This window comes from Perna viridis, chromosome 8 (assembly GCF_037379345.1).
Source record: "Perna viridis isolate PV_CMFRI_1.1 ecotype Kerala chromosome 8, ASM3737934v1, whole genome shotgun sequence".
Taxonomy (NCBI): Eukaryota; Metazoa; Mollusca; class Bivalvia; order Mytilida; family Mytilidae; genus Perna; species Perna viridis.
In genome coordinates, this window is record NC_142452.1 from 12,887,282 (window position 1) to 12,899,913 (window position 12,632).

Here is a 12,632-nt window from a genome sequence, read left to right on the forward strand (position 1 = left end):
TCGGAGTATAATTTTGTGAGTCAAATCATGCTCTCCCGTCACACAACGCTGAAAAAACATTGAAGATTATCTAACAGACACAAAGGAACATGAAAGATAAAGGTACTTCAACAGGATCATGTCGAACCAACTTCGTTTTTTGCTCTTTTGTCAAAAGTATACTCTTTTACGAAACTAAGCTATATTTGCTATCGCTTTGATGTACCTACTACTGTAAACGTATTGTATGGTTCAAATGCTCTAAAGCTGAACAAAACGTAGAAGTTTTTCTTGATGTTATAAGAATTTTTTAATAAAAAGTTTAAGGTTAATAATGCCTGAGTTTATGTCCTGCATGAGATCTCTTCACTAATTATGTAATTCCATTTATTCTGTTGTTGTTTTTTTTTTTTTGGGGGGGGGATTGTTTTTGTGTTTTTGTTTGTTTGTTTGTTTTGTTGTTGTTGTTGTTGTTTTGCTCGTCAATTCATAAATAATTCCACATAGCATTTGATTTATAAGCATTTTCTTGCAAGTTTACCCTGAACTTTGCCCGATTTCTACCATTTGTTAATTTGAGTTGCATGTATAAAATGTACTTTTTGTATTTGCCTGTGATAGTATGATTTAATAAAAATATGTTTAAAATAACAGCATAATTACAACTTCAACATTCCTATGAAAAAACTCGATGAACAAGCTATACAAAAACACTTAATGCACTGTACTGTTGATTTTCTCTTGAATTCGTTTGATGATACACGCATATATTGGTCTTATTATATATTATTATACATGACAGTGGTCATATTGAAAAACAAATATTACACGTTAGATCTTTGACACTTAAGTGTGTATGGTTTATATTAAACTGTTATGTCTATTTCTTTTTTAAACAATACTAAAATGTTAACGTTTTGTTCAAGACTGTTTATTGTTGTTTACTTTCATCAAAGCGAAAGTAGAACGTGGCTCTTCATTCGAAAATGAAAATAGAAATTCATCCGCTCTTATTTGCATAAATTGCATCAATGAAGCACATTTACTACAAAGCATTTTTTATTACCCGACGCAAATTTTAACTGAGAAAATAAAGCATGAGAAGGTATTTTGTATTATTATATTTACACGTCACAATATTATTCAAGTAAGAATGAATTTAAGAAGATTCCGAATTTGATAATTAACAAATAGAAATAATTACACACTTGACAGTGCACAACAATCAACCAAATGCGAAATAAATAAATTATATAGTTATTGGTGTTGAATATATGGCTTCAAATAAAATCAATATTCATGTTATCCGTGTCATATATTAGATATTAAGAACTATATTCTTGTGCGGAATCGAGCACTGACTTGTAAACAAGCACAAATGGCAGGCTGCTGAAGCGATATGGGCCTACCCGCTTCCAAGAGGTGGTTGTTGCGGACAGCTTTCGTTTTCATTCAAATTTGTTTTGGAGGAGGTGAGAATTGATATGTAGTACTGAATCTTAGCATATAATTTACATGTCAGTGTATATTTGTATGGTTTTCACGTTATGAATTTCAATTGATTTTCTTGTAGGTCTTGAATATGGCCGCTCGTTGGAACCGATTGCAGCATCATCAACACAATTTCTGTCAGTGCTTGACAAGTTTTTGCAACGAAACGTAATAAAGAAATGGCCAACACACCTATTTGAAAACCAAAATAACCGACTTTCACTAAAAAATGGAATAATTTCAAACCTTGGAAACGTGGAAAGATTCTGGATGAAGGATGGAGAATCCAGACATGAAAAGAGTGGGCGGACCAAGAGGTCTTATGTGAACAGATATGCACCAGTTGGGGTCTACGACTTACCAAAGCCCATACCTATTGATTATATACTTGTTGTGGTAATTATATTTATTTGGTTTTGAACACTTAGAAGTCTTATAAAATGCAATGGAGGAGTTTTTAGAAATACATGTACAATTTGTATACAAATGTACATGTAACTAAACTGAACATGTTTATAGTACATCAAAGATGTACACACAATGTACATATGGCTCATGTACTACTTGTGTACATGCATGTTTTCTTTGAATCATAAATTACAACATTTAAAAAAAATATTGTTATGAAGTACAGTCTCGCGTCATTTTAACTCTGAATTTCAACATACATGTATAGGACATATAAGTGCTGAGTTGCAAATTACTGTGTAATATTTGAAGGTTTTTGTTTAAACATAGAAGTTTTGGAAATGATGGTGTTCAAAAGTAAAAAAGAAATGCAAGATAGTCTCTGTACATGCATATCAGAATTTGAAAGCTTTTATGCTGAATAATGTACAAATGTATGTCGTTTAAGTTGGTTTCCAGTACAATATGGATATGCATATTGTACACTTACGTGTATCTGAACCTACTAAACATGTTAAACAGTTAATATATGGGCAGTAAGTATTGTTGACATTTGTCGAGTTGACAGTACAGTGCATGTACATGTACATTTCAGCAAGGTAGTGGATGGTTGTAAATCATCATCCATTAAAATATGTAATACGGGGTAGGCATTGCCTAAATCAGCGAGCACCATGAGTTTTACCATGCAGGCACCATCTGTGTGAGACCCGTAAAAATAATAAAGGACTTTACAAAGGGGGGGGGGTCGACCCGGATGAAAATTTTTGCTTCACAAGTGCAATATTTTTATTTTTATTTAAGCAGTAAACAAAATCAATATTTCTATTTGAAAATCTGTCTTGTTTATTAATGGTTTTTTTTTCAATAAATGAATAACTTGAAATTTTTTTTCCAACCCCATACACCCTTTCCCCACGCTCTCAAAATGGTCGATAACTTTATAGCACTTTGCAATACTTTACATTTTTTTGTCCCTGAAGGGCGTCTGTAGCATCTGGCTGGTCTGATCAATCTGTACAGATACTGGAAATATTATAGTTCTCCACGGATGGTGGGAATATTTTACACATATTATGTGACGTAAACAAAACTCAGATGACAGTTGCAAATTCCAAACAAGAAAATGATTGCCTTTCCTATCTTAGAAAAGCTATGCTTCGATTTTGATAATATAATCGGAGTTCTATATTTTTTCCGAGGTGGTTAGGTTCTTGACAACAGCAACATTGGAACAGCGGAGATACACGTACGTACACCCACGTGTTTTCTGAACTTTTTAAAAACATCATATTCACTTCTATCAATAAGTAAAAAAAATAGAGAAAGACTCGAAAACTATCAGAAAAGATGAATTTATTTTTACTGAAACATAATCTTTACCTACGTATTTTTATTTTTGTGGTTTAAGGAAGTGATGAATTTTCTCCGTAAGGACAGTCACTTTTTGTTACTTCCGGGACATAACTTTTTCGTTAGTACATGTATATTGGGGAACCTTAAGGGAAATTTAGATAGTACATGTAATAACCGTAGAGCTCACACCGCTTTGCGGTGCTCGCTATAATACTCTGTAATATTTAAGTGTTTGGTTGTGTTGAAACAAACACCATGTACATGTATAAACAGCCATGGAAATAGTTTATTTGTTCTAAAGGTACATGTAAAAACCCAATGACACATGTTTAGCAGGCAGGTAACAATGGAAAGTTTTAATTGTTCTAGAAGTATTTATGGTATGAGATATAATTTTATGGAAAAATCCATGTTTTACTACTCAAATACATGTACTTGTCTTAAAAACTGGAACTGCTTACCTGTGAACCTAAACTTACATGTACACAGTGTTCTAGGATTCCTATTTCCATTACCCAGGGCAAGTGAAATTTGGGTCAGGGGAAGTTAGGTACTTAGTTACACTTTCCTGTGGCAAGTTGAAAACTTTATATGCTGTAAGGATTTGTTTTGTTGGGAAAGCAGTCATTGACTGGGAAAGTTGATTTTATATGGATTTTTCCCGAAGAAACCTCAATTCCTGAAAAATTATAGAACACTGGTACAATGTATGATTGCTATGTGGAAAACCTAAAGGCATCCTTTTTGTATTAGGCAACATTTTAATGTACAATTGTTTGTTTAATTGTTTGCTACCCAGCTGTCTCGAACTACATTTTATTGCATTGTTATCCTTCTGCCAAGTTACATGTACATGTACAAATGTATAGCCAACCACAGAGTGTACATTGTCCTTTTGTTCTTCCTTCTGCCCTTCAGAAAAAAAAAGAAAAAAATACTCATTCAAATTAAAATCTCTTTTTTATGGCTCTGCATATAATGTACTTTGAAATTCTTGTATTTACATATTACAAAACTGCAGCATCTTAATCTAATGATTACAAATGTAAACTTAATGGTCATGATTGGTGTGCTTTATACTTCTCATTGTTATTGATGTTACATTTTGTATATTTTTTTCTGTAAGGATAACATTAAGTGGGCAGTATTTTCTTCACTTTTATTGCTTTGATATGGCCCAGATTGGCAAACCATATTAAAAACGGCAATAAACCAATCAATCATTTACTTTCAACAACAGTAGCATGTCTTATCAGGACCATCCTTGGTCATCGTGTGCCGGACCATGCATTTTGTAGCTGCTAATTGTGTCTAGTGGAAATCGAATTACCTCTGTTACATGTAGTTGTAAACAGCAAAAATGTACATGTACCATGTTTTTATATTTCTAAGATATGTACACATTTGTAGTTTTCATATGTTTAGGACCAGTTTGGAATTCTGCAGGAAAATACAGATGAAAACATCTACAATGTACATGTATGTTTCCCAAAAACATACAAAAATGTATTCTACATGTATATTGGTATATAATGTTAAGGTCTATGGAAAACACATGTTAAGTACTTGATTTACAATCTGGTGTTGTGAATTCAATCCTTATACATAAACATGTGTTTCATGTTGGTTCCAGACATGTAAAAAGCATGGAAAACATGTTGTACACATGACAAAACATTTTTTTCAATTTTTTATACCCCACCACATGTATTATGTAATACCCTCAAAAAAGTTGTTTGTCAGCCTGTCTGTCCCCTGACTGTTTCCAGATAACTGCATATGTGTTTAATACTATAAAATACTGGTTAAGTTTGATTTTCAGCAAAATCTATTTTGTAGTTCTCAAGTTGCATGGCGGGGTATCACTCAATGCCCTATTTTCTGACATGTTAAAGATGTCTCCCTTTCATACAATGTACATGTACATGTATGTACTGCTACTAAGCAGCATGTCTATTTTGAAAGACAGCTACATACATGTATACTTATTGAAATGCTAATTGGATGGAAAATAAACAAGAAAACAAATATTACTGAGGTGAAACATTGGTGTTTTGATAGATCATGGCAGAGCATTTCCATATTATAATTAATTTAATTACATGGTATTTAGTTTTATGCACTATAGTGTATACATTTAGTGTAGAAATTTAATTACATTGTATTAAGTGTTATGCACTACAATGTATACATTCAGTGTAGAAATTTAGTTACATTGTATTAAGTGTTATGCACTACAATGTATACATTTAGTGTAGAAATTTAATTACATGGTATTAAGTGTTATGCACCACAATGTATACATTTAGTGTAGATTATACTAATAGTACATGTATGTTAATGTAGTGTACAGTATCAGAAAATTAAACTGAACAAGAACTGGTTGTTCAGTTAAATTTTCTGATTAAATCTACAAGCTTGAGGCATTTAGGATGTGGTCTATGGACACCATAGCAGATATGGATTATTTTTTTGTGAGTTGTTTGCTAGAACTTGTGGATCAGAAAGTTAGATGTACTTACCTCTAAGTACCTCTACACCTGAATTTAGCCTCTGAAGGGACAAACCACTTGCTTACATTTGTAGTTTACTATTGAATGAAGAGGACCAAATTCAATGTCGCAGTCATGCCAGAACTTTAGTATGAATCCTCTGTTTAAAAAAAAAAACTGAGTTGTAAGCTGTTCCTTGTCCTGATGACCTGAATTTTGAATTAATCTGATAAAATTTGTACATGTACTTGTAACATGAACTGAGATTTTTCATTTGTTCTGTTTTCCAAATAAATATGAGAGGAAGACCAACTGTGCTTTAACTAGAAATCTTGTATGACATTGCATGAAATGTCATCCATAGAACTATTGGAAAACAGCTATGCAATATCCAACCTCATTAGCATAAATTAAAATATTGCACAGGGACAACACTACCTCTGACAAAAATGACTCCACCTTTGAAAAATTGCCATACATTTGTATATATTTAATATTTTATTTTGACTCTGCGTTGAACAAGAGCACAAGCTACCCATGCCTGTATATTTCTAAATGGTCCATTATCGTGTGGTCAATTTATGTCACAAATCATTTATAGCACTGCTATCCTTGTTGTCCAAATAGGCCTCTCGCCCTGCAAACTCAAAGTCTGTTTTAATGACTTGTAAGATCATGCTATAAAAATAGCATGTACATGAACAAAATTATACTTTCTTCACTCTTTAATTACATTGTATGTTAAGTGAACTTCATGCTAAAGGTTCCATTCTAAGGACTGAATCAATGGTTCCTGGTCTATTGTTTTGTGACACTAGATAGATATCAATGGCTTAGTAATGCAGAGTTCAAATGTTACTTTTTAGAGCATGTGTACAGCACACCAAAATTTACTCTACTGGTAGTTATTGACTAACATTCAAATATTAGCCCAAATACGTTCAATATGGGTTGAGTCCTCCAATACATCATATTGGCCTGGTCAAAATCCATATTAGGTTAGGCAAATATAACATATTGAACTAGTTAGTTAAGGTTTTCCATAGAAATGAGATAACCGCTTGCTATATTGTATATAGTGTTTGTCTAGTGGGTTGACCAGCAGATGAATACCACATTGTACTCAGAATATTGTCAACTTACTATGAATTTTTTGTTTAGAAAAAAAGAAAAGATTCTAAGATGATTGAAACAATTGCAATTCATGTACATGTATCTGACATCTACATTTCCATAAAGACCTGATCTACTTTTTGTATATAATCACAGTCTTCTGTTAAATTTCATTAGTAGTTAATCAGTTAAGGCATACTTAGATTCAGATTTAGAAACATATTTCTTCATTACAATGTAGTTAAAACACAATTTAATCTTATTATTGCACTTGAGTTTGTTCCCGGGAGAACAATTTCTTGGAAATGCTTATTTTCCCACAATTAGATTGTTGTTGATGTATTAAACACTCTTCAAATCAGTTTTTAGTTTTGAATCAACACAGAGTTTAATGATATTTGGTATATAAACTATTTGCTGCTCAGTATTAAGGTTGCTTTCCTCATTACTTGACAAAAAACAATGAATGTGGTCAGATAAAAGTGGTCAGTAATCACACAAGAACTTAAATACATGTACATATTAACATAATTTCCGTTATTTCTATTTCTTCTGCCATGCTACTTGTACATGTATATGGATACATTGTATATTTATTGTAAATCATAGATAACTGATTTTCCTTTTAATAACAACAAAAAGCACAAGACATTGGATGTTGTCTTGCTCCTTTAGAGTGGATAGATGTGAATTGAAATGATTATCTGTATGTGTGTATGGTTGGTGTAATTTAGCCTGAGCACTGTTCACAATATGGTTGGTGTAACTTAACTGGACCACTGTTCACGAGTGTGTGTTTGGTTGGCGTAACTTATCCTGATCACTGTTCTTGAGTGTGTGTATGGTTGATGTAACTTATCCTGATCACTGTTCTTGAGTGTGTGTATGGTTGATGTAACTTAGCCTGACCACTGTTCACGAGTGTGTGTATGGTTGATGTAACTTAGCCTGACCACTGTTGAAGAGTGTACATGATAAAATCTATGCCTTGCTGTTAACAAGAAATAATGGAATGTGTACTTAATGTTCTAAGTCATCTAGAATTATGTAACAAATCTCTGTTTATAACTGTAACTTAGCACTTATCATTGAAAAATCTCATCTTTGTCTGATCTGAAATGATTCAAATGTTTTCTGTTTTAATCTTCTGAGATATATTGAAAGTGGCGACATTTTAATGTCTTTGTTGGAAGTAATTTGAATTCCTAAGATATTACCATCTGATATTGAATGGTTTTTGATATACAAATAAAATTGTAGTTTGAACATAGCAGTAACCCTTGCAGTGATGTGTACTTGTTACTTGTGAGATGGAAATGGTGATTTGGTGTTGATACATATCAAATTTTGCAGAAAATCAACAATTTTTGTCCTACAATAATTTAAAAGTTGTATTGACATGGACACTGACTATTAAAAAAATTTAGGACTTTGTTAAAAAGTGGGTTTTGAATGCTTAGAACACAAATGTAGAATATAATTTGAGAAGACTCACTTGAAGTTTCATCAGCTTTATCAGGGCTTAGTTGACAAGGAGAAGTTTTGGTAAATTCTATTTGAAAATAAAATATTGACATTTTTGTCTCCATATATAGATACATGTATCTATTACAAAAATTTTTCTCTATCAAAATGAAAGGGAGAAATGATGTAAGCTGATTTTCTCTAGGAATTTTAAATATTTTATGCAAATCGACGGTACATTTGCACCCGTGGCACCCCCTCTGGATATGACCATGTACATTGAACATGTGTATCTATACATAGAAGAAACAAGAAGATGCATTGACCGAGTAGGGAGGTGAATGTGTCAAAATTCTTTTTATTTATTTTTTTATAAATGTAGATTATTTTCAGAGCATTATAGTTGTATAGTACAAGGACAGATTTCTTTGAAGCTTGTTCAAACATATAGTACGTGTATATTGAAGGGTCAGCTTTGAAATAAGGATTGTGAATTAACTGGAAACTTAGAATTATTTTTTTTTTGGCCTTTATTTTCTTTGGCTTTCATTCAAAGATTTTTAATGTTGTCTATTAAAGATCATATCTAGCTGAATGGAGAAAAAAAAAGATACCCATAAAGTTTTGATAAGAAACAGACCACCAAAGTCAAAGGACAGAAGACAGTCAAAATGTAAAACAACAATGTACTTTTTTGTAACAATGTACAAATGTAGCTACATTGTATATTAGCATTTTAGAATCTATAATACTGAATAAAGAAGGCAACTAATACTGTGTTTTAAAAAACTGTAGAAGGGAGTTATATAATGTTTAAATGTGATGGCTGTAATTTAGAAATATATTCATAATTTTGTGCTTTTCTTTTTAGTACCAGGATATATTCAAATAAATAAAACACAATTTTCCTTTAAACAATTGGATAAATATAGTGTTATTTGTGGGTGGTTCCCTAGGTAGCAGTACAATTACATTAGCCCACATTTTCAAGATATAGCCAGATGCCAAATGATTTAAAGATATCAACAGGATTACATTTTCTTGGTTTCCAAAACCATTTGACAAAGTTTATCTTCAGATCATTATGGTGTAGGCGTGAATATTACGTCTCTAATGACCGGCTCGTATTGATCTGTCAACTCACTTTTATGGATTCAACTTGAGGTGTATATTACTGTCTACATTTTTCTTACAAGCAATCGATGTAATTACTAACTACTGTCAAAGTTCCATTTACATTTTGTACATGTACATGTATGTACAAATAGAGTTTGGTGATAAAATCTAGTGGAATCAGTGTATGCCCAGCTGGACCCAAACCCATCATTGAATTGTTAAACAAGCAGTGTTTGTGTCCAGGCTGTATTCCCAAGCAAAACTTTCAAAATCATTTAATTTTTTTTTTTCAAATCAGCTCCATTTAAAAAAGAAACAGCAACATAATAGAGGTTATTTTGAAAGTTACAAAATTACTTGTGAGAGGTCCAGTTGACTAATGAAGGTTGTTAGTTTTGGTTTTCATCCATCACATTTATGCTTACACTGTATGCCACAATTTAAATTCATTTGCAGAAAGTCTGTAAATTGTGAAATCTACCTTTAATTGATATCCAAAACTCAAAAGCCAGAAGACAAAGTTAAAGCAGAATATACAGAAATAAATGTAATTGATAGATATGTACATGTAGAAACCAATAGAAATACAGTAAGTTACTGAGTGTAAATCTTGAATACCAAACACTAGAAGATGGATCAGGTGCTCTGAACAGGGAAACGTCTGTTTCCATTCTAGATACACCTGCGGAGTTGCTTTTGTCTTGGTATTCCACAGAAGGAACCAAAACAATTAAGACATGCATAAACCTTTTCTTATGGTGGAGATGACCTACCAGATCATTCTTATTGTAATGACATATACATGTACATGTACCAGTTAAGTTTTTTTATGGAGATGACATACCAGATCAGTCTTTTTCTGGAGATGTCACTTATACCATATCAGTTTTTTGGAAGGAGGTGACATACCAGATCACTCTTATGGTAGAGATGACATACCAGATCAGTCTTGTGATAGAGATGACATACCAGATCAGTCTTATGGTAGAGATGAAGCATCTTATCAGTTAATAAATTCATGATTGGTTAAATATATTGATGTGATTTCTGGTAAAGAGATTAACATGATACAACAGGACAATCTATGAACTTTATTCATTTAAGAAAGATCTCAGATTCCCATTACTACATGATGTTTATTAGCTAATTATCATACAAAGAAGCCTGATACAAAAAATACTAACTTAATGGGTTTGATACAGAAATCTGACAATGTATGTTACTAATTGAAACATGAGTGTTTTAGCTTATTTTCCCCATCACCTTGTCAATTTTTTGATAAAATGGTGTAAAAATTTCTGAGCATATCACTCTTTATTTCATTCATATTTTTTTCATTTATTTTGTAAGATGGAGTTATATTGTTTCGTAAATAGAGGCATGTCAATGGTTTGAAAAAAAGGTCCGTCTCTGTGACAAAAAATATGTGGGTGGGAATTAGGTTGAAAGCTACGCTGTTGTTGACATGAATAGCTAGATTTGTTATTGATTCCCACAGGAAAATGTAAAATGAATGTCTTAAGGTTTCGCACAAATCATATAGATTTTTTTTTCTGTCTCAGTAAGTGTTCATTTACATGAACAAAATGAACATGTATGAATAACATACATGTATTATTATATAAACATCAATAATTTTGGATATTAATGAAGAATGGTAGAAGTTCTATGACTAGTCAACAAAGTGTAAGCCATATTTTCAAGGTTGTTAATCAGTATATTTCTCCATCAACTCAGACGGTTAAATTAGCTAAATATTTGATGCATTTCTTTTATTTTTTAAATTTGTTCTGTAATTTCTGTTGGGTGATAATTTGGCCATATGCAAAAAAAGGGTTAAGTGTAAATGAAAAAGTTATCTGCCAATTTAGATTTTACCTGATCATCTAATTATATTTAATAAATAATTATGTTTTATTTACAATTTTAGGAACCAAAAGAATATTTAAATAATCTTTACATAAATTTTCTACAGGTAATGAACAGATAAACAATTTCAACAAGGAACTGCATGTATACAAATGTATGTTTGGTGATTCCTTTGCCAACCAAAACACATCAAGGGTTACTAAGCTATGGCTGAAATATTGCTGCTCGGACGTTAAACCCCAACAAACAGACAAACTAAGCTGACAATGTCATTGTAATCACTCATTTTGTTTGCTAGTCTATACATTATATTATGTAGGTCATAGGTTGAGGTGACTGGTCTTGCGCTGTAACTCCTAGGTAAATGTCCACCATGGTCATGGAAAAATATTCAAATCAACAAATTCTGAATATCTTCTGCAATGACTGATAAATTTGAAGACGTCAATGCTGACCAGTTTTGTATACTAAGTCTCAAAGATGTATCATTTTCTACCTGTTTTGTATGTTAACAATACCAGTTGTTTGTGTGCTAGTTTTCACTGAAGGATCTGTTAGAAGCTGTTCTGTACACCGGTTCTCACAGAAGGATCTATTTCAAGCTGTTTTGTACACCAGTTCCCACAGAAGGATCTGTTGCAAGCTGTTCTGTACACCAGTTCCCACAGAAGGATCTGTTACAGGCTGCTCTGAACACTAGTTCTCACAGAAGGATCTGTTACAAGCTTTTCTGTACACTAGATCTCACTGAAGGATCTGTTACAAGCTGTTCTGTACACCGGTTCTCACAGAAGGATCTGTTATAAGCTGTTCTGTACACTAGTTCCCACAGAAGGATCTGTTACAAGCTTTTCTGTACACTAGTTCTCACTGAACGATCTGTTACAGTCTGTTCTGAACACTAGTTCTCACAGACGGATATGTTACACGCTGTTCTGTACACTAGTTCTTGTCTGAATATAGCTGAAATATTGCTGCTCGGACATTACACCACAACAATCAATCAATCAATCAATCAATCAGTTCTCACAGAAGGATCTGTTACAAGCTGTTCTGTACACTAGTTCCCACTGAAGAATCTGTTAAAAGCTGTTCTGTACACTAGTTCTCACAAAAGGATCTGTTACTAGCTTTTCTGTACACTAGATCTCACTGAAGGATCTGTTACAAGCTGTTCTGTACACCGGTTCTCACTGAAGGATCTGTTACAAGCTGTTCTGTACACCGGTTCTCACTGAAGGATCTGTTACAAGCTGTTCTGTACACTAGTTCTCACAGAAGGATCTATTTCAAGCTGTTTCATTCACCAGTTCCCACAGAAGGATCTGTTACAAGCTGTTTTGT

The 12,632-nt window shown here is 32.6% G+C and overlaps 1 protein-coding gene across 1 annotated transcript in view; it reads left to right on the forward strand.

The window, feature by feature from the left end:
• The first annotated feature begins 1,297 nt into the window (after positions 1-1,297).
• Positions 1,298-12,632, forward strand: part of LOC148609392 (tyrosine-protein phosphatase non-receptor type 5-like) — a 43,499-nt gene continuing 32,164 nt past the window's right edge. The window contains exons 1-2 of the mRNA XM_088595943.1: positions 1,298-1,451; positions 1,553-1,866. Coding sequence (XP_088452069.1) covers positions 1,379-1,451; positions 1,553-1,866 — 387 coding nt within the window. The 5' untranslated portion in view covers positions 1,298-1,378. The remainder of the gene's footprint in view (positions 1,452-1,552; positions 1,867-12,632) is intronic.